Source organism: Lates calcarifer, linkage group LG5, assembly GCF_001640805.2.
Source record: "Lates calcarifer isolate ASB-BC8 linkage group LG5, TLL_Latcal_v3, whole genome shotgun sequence".
Taxonomy (NCBI): Eukaryota; Metazoa; Chordata; class Actinopteri; family Centropomidae; genus Lates; species Lates calcarifer.
The window spans coordinates 1,386,312-1,402,723 of NC_066837.1; the positions used below are offsets into that span (position 1 = coordinate 1,386,312).

A 16,412-nucleotide genomic window follows, 5' to 3' on the forward strand; every position below is an offset into this window, starting at 1 on the left:
AATTACTGATGTGAGCAGCTGCAGGATGAACAGCAGGCGGCAGCAGAGATCCACAGAAATGTTCAGCAAAATTCAAAATGGAGAGAAACAAAGGTGCAGATCAAATAATTTAAATATGATTTCAAATGAACGGTGTCAGGTTAAAAGACGTGTTTCCTGCAGATTAAAGTCAGTTACAGGTAATTTTCTGACTCTTTTATTAAATACACTGACGAGGAAAATTACAATGATGTGAAGAAAAAGTTTGAATCTGTTGGTTTGACAGAATCAAACATTTCATATCTTATTTTATTGTATGAAGCCAAACCTCCGCCTCAGACTGGAATAAACAGGAAACTTTATTTACTGTTTGAATCCTGTTTTAAGGTGGAATGGTCCTTTAATATTTCTCCTCCTGATCATTAATAATTCAGTGAAACTGAGAATAACACATTCCGTTTATATTTCCATTCTCTCTGTGTTTTTTGGTCTTTAAACGTCTCTTTTCTCCGTTTCCGTTATCCTGCTGCCGAGTCACATGACGCCCCGTGCTGCCTTCACTGAAGCCCGGAAAAGTGGAGGTGATAGAAAAGCGAACAGGATTGTTTTTATACAGCCAAAAGAAAGAAGGAGAAACACACGGAAAATACATTTCAACCAGTTTTTAAATGTTAAAATGAAACATAATAAAATGTAAATAAGTAGATTTCATTCAGTTGAGAAAAGAATTGGCAAATAAATCAAATATGTGAGATTCTTTAAATGCACAGTCTCTATTTTTTCAGTTTCTATAGTTTATTCAACAGACCTGTTATTGTTTTATCTCTTTAGTTTTTCTTGGCTTTATTGTCATGTTTTGATTATGATTGATGATATGAATTCATTTCTTCTTCTTTAAATTAAAAACATTATTTTACTGAGTCAAACCTCGGATCACTGATCAGATCATTTTTACTCCTGTTTCCACGTCACTGTGTCTTTTTTTTTCCCTCCTCCTCTCTAATGTTTCCGCCGGTCCCTGAAGGCAGCATGAGTCCTGGTTTATTAGGGCAGGACAAACAGAGGATCCGGACCAGATCAGAGTCAGACTGAAGCAGCGATGGAGGTCAGACTGAGCCCGTTCCTGTGCAGCGGAGAGGAAAACATCTGACGGGATGGACGCGCTCTGCTGACGTTTACACCTCAAACTGAATTCAAACAACGGCTGCGCGTTTTCTCTCTGTTTTTCCTGCACAGACACAAACACCGAGTCTGTCCCGCAACCTCGGACCGTCCGTTTGTGAAGTCCTGGAGTGGCGCTGTGAAGTTTGAGTCACTTTTTGGAGGAAGTTTTTTTCTCTGAGGGGGTGAAGAGCTGTGAGAGAGAGATGTCCGAGCCAGAGAAGAGCGAAAACATTCCTGATGAGTCTGCAGGAAAAGGAAAGGAAATTCCTAACGGAGGGAATCCTGCAAAAACCAAAGAGGTGAGACACACACACTGATGCTCCTGCACGGACACACACTCTGTTTATTTCACATGACAGCGGTAAACTGATGGACTCTGACTCATGAAGCTTTAAACTCATAAACCTCCACATTTGTCCTGTGAAACTCCTCAAACCTCTTTAATGAACTCAACGATTCATTGTCGCACAAGTGAATGATTAACACACTTATCGTCGCTTTAAATAACTTTGAGACGGTTAAAGCAGTTTATTCAGCGTCATGCCAGCCAACACTGTTTTCATCATGCATTCATCTGCACCTTTTTCTGGATTCAGTTATTGATTAGTAAAGTCCAGTCAGGTTCGATTAGAAGTGTGTTTGTGTCCAGAAATTAAACAGAATATTTGCAAATATTCAGAAATATCCAGTGAAGGAGAAGGAGAAACCATGAAACCATGTCAGACACACATCAGAGGATTTTTGCATCTGAACCTCGGTCTTATCTTCCATGTTTTTGGCTGTAAATGTTTGATAGAGACAAAAATCTTTGGAATCGGTTCAGTATTGAGCAAGAACAGTGAACAGCTGCTGCAGTGTGATCAATGGGCAACTGTCCACAATGAAGCCCGTCCACTAAAGTTCTTGTTTCTGCTCAGACTGACAACATGATGAGAGGATTCCTCCAGAGACAGAGCTTTTTATTAAAGAGGAAGATCCAGAAACATCTCTATATATCTCCACCAGACTCCATAGAGAAAAACAGGGATTTAACCAGGAGCTGCTGGAATACCACTGTTAGTTTTTTGTGTTCTTTTGTGGTACTTTTACTTCAGTAAAGTATCTGATTACTTCCTCCACCACTGAAAGTCTCACAGTAACACAGACACACTAACAGATGGAGGCAGTGGTATTCCAGCAGCTCCTGGTTAAATCCCTGTTTTTCTCTATGGAGTCTGGTAGAGATATATAGAGATGTTTCTGGATCTTCCTCTTTAATAAAAAGCTCTGTCTCTGTAGGAATCCTATCATCATGTTCTCAGACATTTATAATAACAATCATTCGCTCAATACTGCACTGATTTTTTTTTGTACCTATGAATCATTTACATCCGACGTGCATCCAAACACGGGGAAATGAGATCTAGGTTCAAAAATACCACAGTTATCCTTCGATACATGAGTAGAGGGTCGAGGTCGTGTCTTCAAATGTCTCGTCTTATCCACCAAACAAAACCCAAAGACATTCAGTTCACAGTTTTCTTTCTGTCTGTTGATCAGTTTGTTGTTGGAGCTCAATGATTGATTATTGAGGTTGTAGTTGATGGTGTTGTCCATTATAATGAGACATGTTTCTAATATTTAGTACACATAAGGACGAGGGAATATTAAAAACTTCCTGGTTGAATTTTCCCTTCATGAGTACATTATGAGCCTCATAAAGGTGACAGTTATAGCACAGCTGTTGTATTGGATTACATAAGACTGTAAGGGCTGTGTATCGTGTTGTTTCAGCTACTTTATATTTTTGGAAACTAAAAATAAAACCAACACAAAAAACAGCTTCATTCTTCATTTCAGGATTTCGACCTGGCTGCTGTCTACGTGTCGGACGCTCAGTACAACAGAAACATCTACTTCGACACGTCGCCTCAGGCGGTGAGGTGAGGTGTTTCTGATTTTCTTTACATCCCTGAATTGAGTTTCTCTTTGTGATTTACTAATTTACATTAGTAAACGTCCAGTTTGTCCGTTCCATCACAACACAATATGCCTCATGCAGGAAGCGACATACGAACAGATTTCCTCTTTTTTCTCTTTGTATCTGTGATTTTCTCTTATTTTGTTTGATTTCTGGGATTCAGATGTGTTTTCTTATTTGTACTCTTCTTTTAGGGGAGAGAACATTTTCAGTGGCCAAGAGCCGTTTGACCAAGATAAGAATAAAACTTCTTGTTTTCACAGACCACAAATTGGAAACATAGGCCTTAAATTTGAAGAACATAAAAAAATGCATGAATATCATGTAATTAAATCTAGATTATTGAATGTTTCAGAGTAAATATAATGACTGGATTATTAAAATCATGGGTTAAAGAAATAGTGTTGGTCTATTAATCCCCAATAATATAATAACTAGAATTTCTACTTCCTGGTTTATACCTCTGCCAAACAGTTACACTTAATTAGCTTGTGAATTTTTGAATTGTGGCCAAAAACATGTTTTGTGTGGTAACGGTGACTTTTGATGTTTGATAACCAAAATCCAATCAGTTCACTGAACGTTTGAACCAAATCTGAAGAATTTCCTTAAGATATTCGAGAGATGTTGCGTTCACGCCACCAGCCATGTTTTGTGAGGTCACCGCGCCTTCAACTTTGACCTTTGACCACCAGATTTTAATCACTTCACCCTTGAGTCGAAGTGAACGTTTGTAACAAATTTTATTAAATTTCCTCAAGGCGTTACTGAGATATCACGATTACAAGAATCGTCCTCTCTGAGCCTTTTATATAAACCGTAAAACGTGCCGGCACCCGTACGTACGCAACGTCATCGTTCCCGCTCTGACCTCTGACCTGAACTCTGACCGCGAACACCACCGGGCACGCGCGCTTCTCGCATCGGAAGTTAGCTAAACTGATAACAATGTAAAGAAAGACGGTTATAACGTTGGCGGGGACCGGTAGAAACGGAGGATTAACGTTTCCGGAGCCGCGGGAAACCACGGCGACATCGCTGTTTGAGCAAAAAACCGGACAGTTACAACAGAAATAGTTAAATTTACGAAGATATTTTTGCCACTTTAAGCTAATTTGCCGTCACGTCAAATCACTCGCGCAGGTTTTGCTCAGGTGCAGAGGCTGGAGATCAGATTTTAACACCAGGTGTTCGTGGAGTGAGAGAAAATTAAGAGATTGTTAACATCTCAGATGTCACTGCTATAGTTTCAACTTAAATCCAGGCTTTGAACGCATCATGGCTCTGCGTTATTTTGTAAATATTCGTTTGATGATGTTGATTCTTGTGTTTGTTACAGTCAGTGAATGTAAACAAACAAACAGAGTAAACAGGGAGTCTCCAGAGACGATGTCAATAACAGTTTAATTCATTCAGCTGATGATACTCATTACAGCACCAAATGTGGATTAGTCCGCCGCTAAAAATAGTCCTCAACAAAGGTGCTCTTTAATGCTCTTTAGGAGACATTCAGCTTTATTTACCAGTGTTGTTGACTGTGTGTGTTTGTGTTTTCAGACTGTATCTGCTCTACAACCACTGGCTGTCTAAGGTTCTCCTCTACTTCTTCATCCTGCTCGATCTGTCTCTGGCCATCTTTGAGGAGCCGGCCGTCTTCTCTCTGCCCATCTGGGTGAGATGGCGGTCTGGTTTTGTACTTCCTCTTTTTTTTTTTTTTTTAATGTACAGTTCATCGGAAGAAAGCCATTTACTCTGCTGTTAGAAAAAGAGCTTTGTCAGCAGTGAGAGAAGTGAGTTAACGTGAGTGCAGTGAGAAGTGCTAATCGTGCTAACTGAAACATGTCTGCAGCAGATGCAGCATGTTTGTTGTTTGTTTGTTTGAAATGATGGTCTATTAAAATCAGGAGTATTATTGTTCGTATGTGTCGTGTTAACAGTGTCGGTGTTTTTCAGGCCACCATGTTGGTGGAGCTGCTCTGTCTGCTGGCCTTCACCATTCGCCTGGTTCACTACGCCAAGGTGATCCCTCGAGACAAGTTCTGGAAAGACCCCAAAAACATCTGCATCATCGTCACCCTCATGGTAAGAGGGGCTTAAATGCACCGTGTTAATAAGTAGAGTTACCTCAGGAAATCCCTGATTTGACTTCAAAATGTCGACGAGTTGCTACAGTTTCTTTAGCAGCTCACAGTTCACACACAGACGAGCTGTAAACTCTACAGCTCCGTCTTAAAACAACCACACCACAGAACTAACTGTGGTGGAGGTGGAGACTTGATGAACATGGAGGGCAGAGCGCCTCGTTTCTGTGACTCTCATATCGTCACATCCAGATTATACTCGATGTTATGAAGTTGCAGTTACTCGACGCTGCAGAGGGCTTTTAATTTGAAACAACGCCCACAGGAAGTGGAGGCAGGGAGAGACAGAGGTAGATTTAAGTTAATTAATTTAATAATTCTCCTGGGACAAATCCCAAATCCTGTAAAATTGTTGGCGGTGTCTGTCTCTACCGGCTCTCCCTCAGTCAGGTTCAGTTTTATCTGTTCAGCAGCTCTCAGATCATTTTTGTGTTTTTACGTTCAGTCCCTGTGCTACGTGCTACGTGGCAGATGATCGTGTTCATTGCATTGCGTGGCCTCTGTGCAGGTTACATCCTGGTGACGGTTGGTGACTCCAACACACTGGACCCAGAAGAGTTCCCAGTTTGTTTTTTTGTCTGTGTGTGAAAGCTGAAGTCGTTGCTGTGTGCTGAGCAGAGTTCCTGTCTGTGATCTGCAGAGTCAGAATGTGCTGAGAAGACTTTCTGCCGGTTGTTGTGAAACAACCTTTAGCCGGAGATGTTGCCTCGTCAGCGCCTTTTTAAAGCAGAAAGTCTTCCTGGTGACTCAGTGACTCTGAGGCTCACTGTCCCCTCACAGAACATCATGTAAAATCCTGCTGAAATCTGAGCTCACGTTTATTCTCTGACTTTGTTCCTCTGTTTGTTCCAGCTCACTCTGGTTGATATGATCATCTACGGAGCGCTGAAAGCTACAAACTGCTACGGCGTCCGCTGGTCCAGAGTCCTGCGGCCGCTCCTATTGATCAATGTCACAGAGGGACGGCAGGTAACGGCCCACCTGTCTCACACAGATACAAACACTGCACGTGCCTCAGCGAGTTTTACAGCTCCAATCAGATGAGAGCAGAAAACACTGAGGAGCTGAGAGGACGAACTCGTTAGATGTTAATCACCTTACGATCTTTACTCTCGCAGAAAAACTTTACTTTTTTTTAACAGTTCTGCTCTGTTTACTTAAAGGATAACTCTGCTGTTTTTGGACCTGGGTCTTATTTTGTCACGTGTAAATAATTGATGAGGACATTAATGATTACAGTGGGACTGTGCCAAACTTAATGTGAAAGTAATAATTTGATCATTAACCTGCTGGTGTGGTGATTAAATCTGATTTGTTTCTTTATTTTCAGAATATTTGTCTCGTGTGCGCTTTAACATTTAATCAAATAATCACTGCAAACCTGCAGTAAGTCAGGCAGTAACAGGTAGACTCAGAGCACAGATTCCCTGCTTTAACTCACACCACAAGTTAAAAAGACTTTGACCCCAGATCCAGTTTAATTGTCAGAATCTGGTCCTGTGCTCAGGTGATCATGTCCCTCAGGTAAATGCATCACATGAGTAATAGTATTTTATTCCAGACTGAGCGACGTGTTGTCCTGTAATCTCTGGATCGTGAGTTTGTTCTGCTGTTTAAACTCTGCGCAGTGTTTGAGGGAAACTTCCTGCTGCCCAACGTGGAAATGTCTGAGCCGATGGCGCCTGAAGGCATCATTAGTTTGTGTCCTCTGGGAGGTTCGAGTCGCGTCGGATGATTCGTAAACTCTTTTGTTTAATTGTTTGTGTTCAGCTCCGCAGAGCGTTCAGAAGCATCCGGAACGCGCTGCCTCAGATCTTCTACGTCTTCCTGCTCTTCATGTTCAGCGTCCTCATCTTCTCCCTCATGGCTCTGAAACTGCTGGGCAAACGGTGAGACGGCCTCTCCTGTTATTTTATTTTATCTGAACCCCTTAGATCTCGTCCAGACATCTGACGTGGAAAAACAATTCACCTGTTTGTTGGAGCCAGGTGAGACAGTTTCTTGTCTTGACGTCTGACTGACACGTTGTGTGTTTTCTCTGCAGAGGTCTGAAGACCATAGACGGAGCGCCGTACTTCACCAACTACCTGGAGATCGTCTTCGACCTGTACGTCCTCGTCACCACGGCCAACAGCCCCGACGTCATGTAAGACATTTCTAAAAGATCTGAGGACGCCGCCGTGTCTTATCACCGAGCTGATCTGAGGTCAGACAAAGTTTAGAGGTGTATAAACAAACAGAAGTTCTGTTTACAGTCGTGTCCAGATCCACTTTTGCTGCTGGTTTAATGGCAGAAAAAGTGCACCGTGCACATGATTCACTTTTTAAGCAGAACTGCCAACATTCACTGGTTGTAGCTTCTGAAATGTGAAGATTTTATGCTTTTCTTTGTCCTAACCTGAATGACTTTGTGTTGTTCACTGGACAAAACAAGACACTGAAGACAGCAGCTTGGGCTCTGGGAAGTTTTATTACCCAGCAACTGCCAACAGAGTAAGAGAAGAGGAACATCCTTTCTGTTTAACCACAAACAGCCTTTTTATCAGCACCAGACTCCATAGAGAAAAACAGGGATTTAACCAGGAGCTGCTGGAATACCACTGCCTCCATCTGTTAGTGTGTCTGTGTTACTGTGTGGTACTTTTACTTCAGTAAAGTATCTGATTACTTCTTCCTCCACTGAAAGTCCCACAGTAACACAGACACACTAACAGATGGAGGCAGTGGTATTCCAGCAGCTCCTGGTTAAATCCCTGTTTTTCTCTATGGAGTCTGGTACTGATTGTCGGGGACACTGTTCTTGTTCAGTACTGCACTGAAGTCACACAACAAACTGCACATTTTGGCCAGTGATGTTTCCATCTACTCAACAACAACACACTGATACTGGCTAAAAGTCACATATGCTCACTAACGTGAACTCTGGCTCTGCGCCCACATATGTTGGTGCTGAGAATTAGCTCTTTATATAACAGTGAAATGCTGAACCACTGACCTCAGTCATTTCCCACTGCCTCAAGAAAGCATCTGACCAAACCTCATTTTAACACCACAACACATTTAACACCAACGCTCAGATGGGCACCAGTGCATTGGCTATGTAAACATTTGCATTTAAACGACGTGGGTGCTGAAAAAAACCACGTCGGTCTGAAAGTAGAAGAGACGCTGCAGTTTGCACCTGGTGTAAGACTGACGTTCTCTGAATTTATCTACAATCAGCTGAGAATTAGAAGAGAAGAGGTGAACTGACGTGACATTATCAAACACAGTGGATGTGAAGGTGTTGATGTCAGACACCTGCTGTGTTCAGGGACGTGATTCGAGAGTCAGAGTGAAGGTGTTTCTGATCAGTAAAGATATGGTCTGAATATTTGAGTCACTCAGCAGGTGGAGGTCAGGAGGTCGCTGCCTTGTAATAAATGTGTCAGTCTTCAGCTCTGTGAAGTTTGTTTTATTTATTGCTGACTAATGAAAAGGAGGAAGCTGTTACCAGACACAACAACAGGGACTCTGTTGCTCACAGCTGCAGATTTTGCTTTAAATTTCATTTGAATGTAAAGTTTTTTTTCCAGTGTGTGAGCTTTGTGTTTTCTTCTAATTGTTCAGGTAACAGCTTCTCTGCTGCTCTCTCATCTTCCTGGTCAGTCAGCGAGGAAGAAAGAAGCATCTCGGTTACTCAGAAAAGAAGAAGGAAGTGAACATTGTTTCTGTTCATACGTCGTGTTTTCTGCTTCTCGTTGACAGGATGCCGGCGTACAACGCCAGCTTCGTCTTCGCCATCTTCTTCATCGTGTACATCCTCATCAACACCTACATCTTCATGTCCGTCTTCTTGGCCGTCGTCTACAACAACTACAAGAAATACCTGAAGGTACGAGTGTCTGCAAAGCACGTTTTCCCAGACACCCAGGAGGAAGTATTGTGTTTCCAGGTCAGAGGTCAGAGGTCAAGGTCACTGTTGCAGCACATGACTCAGGAATTCAGGAAAAAGATGGCGAACATTTGTAAATCCTCTGTCTGTGGTTCTGACTTCTTGAAGCAGAACTGATCTGTGTTTTTCTGAATTCCACAACGACTTTAACGTGTCTTGTCCGACAGGAGGAGGTACGGCAGCTGGTGAGGGCCAAAAGGCACAAGATGGCGCGAGCGTTTGCCGTTCTGCAGGAGCAGAGGGAGGAGGGCGGCGAGCTGGTGGTGACACAGGCCAACTGGAACCAGGTGGTCCGACTGGTCCGGCCCGACATCAGTAACGCCCACAGAGAGCTGCTGTGGAGCGTCTCAGACGATAAGAACCAGGGCTCCATCGGTGCGTCGCACAAACAAACAAACAAACAAACAAACACACACTCTTGTGGTTTCACTTCTCTAAACAGGAAGGAGAAATGGAGAAGTGTTTTAGGGTAATAAGATCTTATCTCAATGAAAATGAGGGAGATATAACTTTGCTTTCAATAGTCACCGGGACACAAACTGATCAGCCACAGAACCACTGACAGGTGAAGCGAATAACATCGATCGAACATCGAGTGTTGTCCTGCTGGAGGAGGCCCCTGCCATTGGGGAGTGGTGTTGCCTGGATCTACAGCAGATGTTTCTGTGTTTAAGGTTTTTAATTGTAACTGAGCACAGCTTCCCTCAGCGAGCGCCGCTGACGCTGCTTAGTGACGTCTCACAGCTGAGGCTTGTTTGGCGGCGACCGCTCCGTCCTGCACCGTCACGGCCGCCAACAGCTCAGTTCTGCTGCTTCACTATCGTCAGATTCATCTTCCACACGGAGGAAGTCGAACTCTGCTTCATCATCGTCTGCAGCTCAGAGACAAGAATTAAAAGAAAACTCTGTGCAACTAACCAGAAGAGCTGATATCACACGAGACCAGATGGAAAAAAAAACCAGCTTGTTCCACATCGCTGCTGTTAGTTACACACATTATATAACACAGACACATTCACTGTCAACCTCACAGCTGAGACGCTCAAGTACAAAGTTAAAGAACTTTATACTCCCACTTTTCAGCAGTGTCATTGCTCTTTACTCAGTTACATCTTACAGCTGTAGTTTGCAGGTACTTTACAGATTAAGATTGTAGAAATAAAGTAGTTAAATTAGCTTTTTTTTTTTCGATTCATCTTCACGTCAGTTTATTTTTTGAACTGTTGTTTTTGATGACACAGAACAGAAATGTCACGCAGTGAAAAAGCGATGTAATAGACTTTAGTAAGCTTCTGCATCACAAATAAAGACACCTGATCACTTCATTCAGTGCTGATTAATGATGATATTTTATGACAGGTAAGGTGGCGTTCGTCCAGCTGGCCGACCTCCTGAACATCGAGGTGATCACACTCAAGTCGAGACCGCACCCTCTTCACAGTCTGTGCCCCGCCTTCTACCTGTCGGCCCCCAGCCGCCTGCTCTGCCGGATCGTCCAACACCGGTGAGACGGAGGGACGAGGTGGGTGGTGGTGGAGGTGGACGGAGCTTTCAGACGAACTTCATCTCTGCTGTGTGTTTGGTGTGTCTTCGCTCTCAGGGCCTTTGTGATAGTGTACGACCTGATCATCCTGGTGAACGCCGTCTTCATCGGCCTGGACGAGGAGAATCCGATGATCGCTAACTCGGAGTGGGTTTTCCTGGCTCTCTACCTGCTGGAGATCCTGCTGAAGCTCTACGTGTTCGAGCCCAGAGCGTTCTTCTCCAGACACAGCTTCTGGAACTGGTGAGGACGAGCTGACGAGGTTTTCTGTCGACGTACGGTTGAATTTCACTGAATCTTTTGTCCCAAATAACCAAAGATTATTCCTGCTGAGTTTAAGTTCAACAGGTTTATGTGGATGAAATGAAGCAGAGAAGAGGCTCCAGACTACTGGTCAGTCTCAGATATCCCATGATGCTCGTGTTGGACTTCACAACACCTGAAAAGTGTCTGATGCTCAGAAACCATCAAGTTCCACATCAACCAGCCTCCTAAAAGTCAGTTTTTGCGTCGGTCAGGAAGTCCCTGATTCGACTAAGTCAGTTGACTCACTCTGATTGCATCAGGTGAGTTCTACCTGTGGAGAGCTGCACGACCGGCCTGAGAACAGACACAGCTAAAGCAGAAACTACTGGTGTTATGAATATTATATTACCCACGATCCTCTTCTCCTTCTACAGCAGGAAGTGCTGTGGCTGTAACAAACACCAAACTCTGTTTCTAACTCTTGATGTTTGCGTCAGTTTCCTGGATCTCAGAGATGAACGCCGGTTTTCTTTTCAGCATCACTCTGAACTCTCTGGGTCTGATTCCAGCAGTTTCAGCTGCTGACCATCATGCTGTGATTATTCCTGAAGAGAATGTGTATAATTTAATGCAGAATAATGTCATGTTTGAAACTCGATAACTTTGCACTTTACAAATCTAAAACTCAATGAGCTGTGTCAAAATCCATTTCACACGCAGCTTATCCACATCCCAGATTATAAGTACGAGGTATGTGACTCATGTTTCAGTCCTGCTGCATCATCTGCTGCTGCTTCTACCTTCAGTCGTTCGCCTGAAAGCGCTTGGACCAGCTCACTGACGCTTGAGGCAGCAGTTGTTTATTATTGTTTATTTTTTTTAAATCAAGGAGGAAAACAGCTTCTGAATTGTGGAGTTGAGTTTAGGGCGAAAAGGTTTGAAAGAAAAAACAAAGAATTGTTTGCAGCAGAAAAGACAAATCGATGGTGAGTGAACTGTCCTGTGTTAGAAGCTGTAGTGAACATTGCTCCTGCTGCTCTCAGTTTTGATTTCTCATTCACAGTTTCACTTTTTTCTTTCAGACTTTTTACACTTGCAGTGGCCACTTTATTAGGAACATCTGTCCAGTGTAATGCAGTCCAATACAGCAGCTCCGCCCTGGGCTCAGGGTGGACTCATGATTCAGGATTGTATTACATTGTACAGGTGTACCTGTTGTATTAAACTGAGCCACCTTAAAACTCTTTTGCTGTAGCTGTTGTTGTTTTCATCTGCAATTTTTGCTTTTTTCTTTACAGTTGTGCGCCCCCTGCTGGTGAGCAGAGCAGCTGCAGTGACTTCATTTAGATTTGTTTGCAGCGTTGTGTTTGTATGTTTCATGGATGTATTATAAGAACTGGATACTGGCCTCAAAGATAACACCTAATTACCTGAAGGAAAATAGTTTTTTAACCAGAAACCTCAGTACCAGATTCCATTAACAAAAACAGGGATTTTAACTGAGCAGCTGCTGGAATACCACTGCCTCCATCTGTTAGTGTGTCTGTGTTACTGTGTGGTACTTTTACTTCAGTAAAGTATCTGATTACTTCCTCCACCACTGAAAGTCCCACAGTAACACAAACACACTAACAGATGGAGGCAGTGGTATTCCAGCAGCTCCTGGTTAAATCCCTGTTTTTGTCAGTGGAGTCTGGTGGAGATATATAGAGATGTTTCTGGATCTTCCTCTTTAATAAAAAGCTCTGTCTCTGTAGGAATCCTCTCATCATGTTGTCAGAACAACAAACAAGAACTTTAGTGGACAGACCGTTTGTTTACATCGCAGCAGCAAAGATTCCAGTTGTCCTTTAATACATCTATGATGTGCATCTGTTGTTCGACATGTTGCTGATGAACACAAACAGGGTGAAGCTTCATTTACAGCTGATGCTGGTTTTGCTTCATCGCTGTTGAAGAGAAGTTAAAGTTCAACTCAACAATTTCATTTTCTAAATTTAGATTTTTTTCTTTACTCCAGGTTCGACACCATCATCGTTATCTCTGCTCTCATCGCCACAATCGTCAACTCCGCCATGAAATCATGTGAGTGCTGATAGAGAATCCACTGTTCTGGTGGTTTATCTCCTCCTCTCTGTTTTATCTCACTGTAAACTGAATATCAGTAATAATAATCAGGAAATAATAACGATTAATGATTTATCTCCCGTTGTTGTAGCGGGAGGTTACACCAGCCGACAGATCCTGGACATTGTCTTCATCCTGCGAGTCCTCAGACTGATCCGGGTGGTGGACAGCATCCAGAGGTTTGATTGTTGCTCTGTGTTTCTACACTGTTGTGTTTTACGTCTGAATGTTTTGCTTCATTAACGGCGACGACTGTTTTCTGCTTGTGAAGGTTTCGCGCGATCATCAACACCCTGATCAGGATCGGACCGATGATCCTCACATTCGGACAGCTCATCATTGTAAGTTACTGACGTCCAGTTGAAGTTTACTGTCTGAAAGTGAGTTTGAACAGAAGTCAAACACTGCTGGAGGTGACGATTGCAGAGTAAGACCACGATTGTTGCCAAAATGGAGCTAAGCAGGAATGAGCCTAAACCCAGGAAGTCAGTTAGCATGTTAGCATGTTAGCACTTCCTGTTCCCTCGTCCCAGAGTCAGTGTGTTTCTGGTTAAATGTCTGAAATAAGGTCTGGTTTAACACAAGCTCAGACATTTTCAGGTTTTGATTCTCCGACATAAAATGGGTCAGTAAATCCCCCACTCCTGATGTTTGAAGCTTTTACGTGTCTTAAAAAAGGCGGTTGCTAACGAGTGTCTAAATGAGACTACAGAGGTTGTCGGGGACGTTAACATGAAAACCCATCTACTCACCAGTCCACCTTTACAGCCTCGTTGTGTTTCTACTCACGCTCTTTCAAACTCTCACTAACTTTCTAAGAAGAAAGGCTTTTGTAGAAGAGCTCAGCCAGGCCAAGATGGTGACTGTTGATGGCTGAGAAGCGTCCAATATTCCACTCCACTGCCACGCTGCTAACGAGGCTAAAAGTATCCTGATCCTGATGGAGCTGTCCTCCTCCACAGGTGGTGTACTACGTCTTTGCCATGTTGGGGATGGAGCTGTTCAAAGGGAAGGTGAAGTTTTTCGAGGACCCCAACGACCCGGCGAAGGCGTACTGCGGGAACCCTCTGCTGAAAGACACGGCCTTCGCTCAGCTCAACTACTGCAAGAACAACTTCAACAACGTGGTGTCGTCCTTCATCCTGCTGTTGGAGCTGACGGTGGTCAACCAGTGGCACGATATCCTTTTACCCTGAACGCCTCACACGCAATGAAAACTCTGCTGGAGGTTCTTACTGGTGACCTAAAGCTTCACCTGATTTTATCTAATGACAAACCTTCACTGTGGTTGAACTGAGTTTAAAACACTTCAGGACGATGAGGTCACTACTGATTGAGTGTTTTAAAATGGCTGAAACACAGTCCAGTTAGAAGAAAGACTCCTGATCAAAATCAGCAAAGCTCTGATTATCTGATGGTTGTAAAGATGATCTTGTCAGATTCTCCTGTGGTGTGAGGTGTGTTCAGACTGAGTTTACCCTCCCTGATCTGCTCTGAAAGACGATCGCAGCCGCCCTGATAAATATTAAACGTTCAGTATTTCCGATCAGAAATCCTGATGTGTGGGGGACACAGAGGAAAGCTGAGCATGCTCTCTGTGGATTGTCACGTGGAACGAACGATAGCCAATCAGGAAGCAGCTGACTAAAGACTGAAGCCGTCGTCCACCATGTTTGTTTCCTCTAAAGTAAAGATTTGGAGAGAGAGTCCAGACTCTGGTTGTTGGTGATGAATCTGTTAGTGTGTGGTGTGCAAAAGAACAAAACTGAAATGAAATCTGTCTCTTTTCTAAGTCAGATTTTAAACACCTGAGTGAGTTCCAGGTTTGACTAAACTTCACACTCGTGATAAAACTCGCTGTGGTTCCTTAACTCGACTCCACTTCTCAGCAGCGGCTTCGCCACCGTCACCCACATATCCGCCAGGATCTTCTTCGTCCTCTTCCACATCTTGGTCGTCATCGTCATCATCAAGTAAGACGAACAGGATCTCTGCATCATCATCGTCGTCATCTTCGTCGTCGTTGTAGTGTCTGTGTATGTCATCCCCTCTCATCTTCCAGCATCTTCGTGGCGTTCGTCCTGGAGGCGTTCTTCGTGGAGTACTCGGTGGATAAGAGCGACCTGCAGACGTCTCTGGAGAGGAAGATCGAGGAGCTGGAGCTGGCTGTGGAGCAGTACGTTACCGTGACGACCGCACAATAAACCACAACGCACTTTGACACGCAGCGTTCACGTTGTTCTTGTCTCGACCAGGGAGAAGATGGAGGACAACCTGGTGAACGCCATGGAAACCATCGACAACGACCTGGGAACTGGCCAATCACCGACGGCGAACAAACCCTCACTGATGTTTAAAATCGCTTCAAAAAGTAAGAAACACTGAACAGACCACTGTTTAATAGCTGCTGCTGTGTAATCCAACAGCCAAGTATCCAAGTCTAAATAACGTCCTCCAAAGTGCTTGTTTTTACCTGTACCAGACTCCATTGACAAAAGCAGTAATTTTACCAAGCAGAACACAGGAGCTGCTGGAATACCACTGCCTACATCTGTTAGTGTGTTTGTGTTGTTGTGTGACTTTCAGTGGTGGAAGAAGTAATCAGTTACTTTATTTAAGTAAAGGTACCACACAATAACACAAACACACTAACAGATGAGCAGTGGTATCCAGCAGCTCCTGTGCTCTGCTCAGAAAAAATCCTGTTTTTGTGAATGAAGTCTGGTACTGATTCATAGTGATGTTTCTGTTGCCCGTTTACAGGTACACTGTTAGTGCTCAGTAGTGCACTGGTCTGTTGATCACAGTATTGATTATGAGTCTCATTGATAAAGATTCTGATGGTGTTTCCCGTCAGGATATCGGACGGTGGACGCCTTGTTGCAGCGGATGTTTGAGGCCGATCTCGACCCTGAAGACTTCGCCGAGAACGACGATCAGAACGGGAACTTTGCGAACCCGACGTTCAGCTCTGTATAGACATTTATGTACAAATATCTATATATATAGATATATATGAAGGGAACCAGATTCAGTCATTTATACAGTTTTAAACTCTGTATCACCTCCTCGCACCAGATTTGTTTCAGTCTCATGTTTATTCAGTGCAGTCGTCTGGTCATAATCTGAGAATCATATCAGTTTTATATTTTTATATTTCTGTCCTGTAGCTATCCATATTAGTATTTTTCACATAAAGAATATTTACACTGATGTTTCATCTTTGGGAAGTTTTATTCTCATGTTTTATTTACAGAATTGAAAAAACAAATGAAACAAACAAACGTCAAACCATCAATAAAAATATGGGAGAAAAAA

The 16,412-nt window shown here is 43.2% G+C and overlaps 1 protein-coding gene across 2 annotated transcripts; it reads left to right on the top strand.

The window, feature by feature from the left end:
* The first annotated feature begins 1,032 nt into the window (after window positions 1-1,032).
* tpcn3 (two pore segment channel 3) lies at window positions 1,033-16,307 on the top strand. 2 transcript variants are annotated; one of them, XM_018663203.2, is made up of 20 exons: window positions 1,033-1,442; window positions 2,983-3,065; window positions 4,661-4,775; window positions 5,057-5,185; window positions 6,097-6,213; window positions 7,015-7,133; window positions 7,289-7,390; window positions 8,992-9,118; window positions 9,346-9,553; window positions 10,538-10,682; window positions 10,779-10,964; window positions 11,688-11,717; window positions 12,988-13,052; window positions 13,186-13,273; window positions 13,366-13,435; window positions 14,057-14,273; window positions 14,977-15,067; window positions 15,157-15,270; window positions 15,350-15,465; window positions 15,952-16,307. In XM_018663203.2, the coding sequence occupies exons 1-20, from the start codon at window positions 1,347-1,349 to the stop codon at window positions 16,071-16,073; spliced, it is 2,340 nt and encodes a 779-aa protein (XP_018518719.1). In that variant the 5' UTR covers window positions 1,033-1,346; the 3' UTR covers window positions 16,074-16,307. The 2 variants fall into 2 exon arrangements, with proteins under 2 accessions (XP_018518719.1, XP_018518720.1); XM_018663204.2 differs by lacking the exon at window positions 11,688-11,717.
* The last annotated feature ends 105 nt before the right edge of the window (window positions 16,308-16,412 follow it).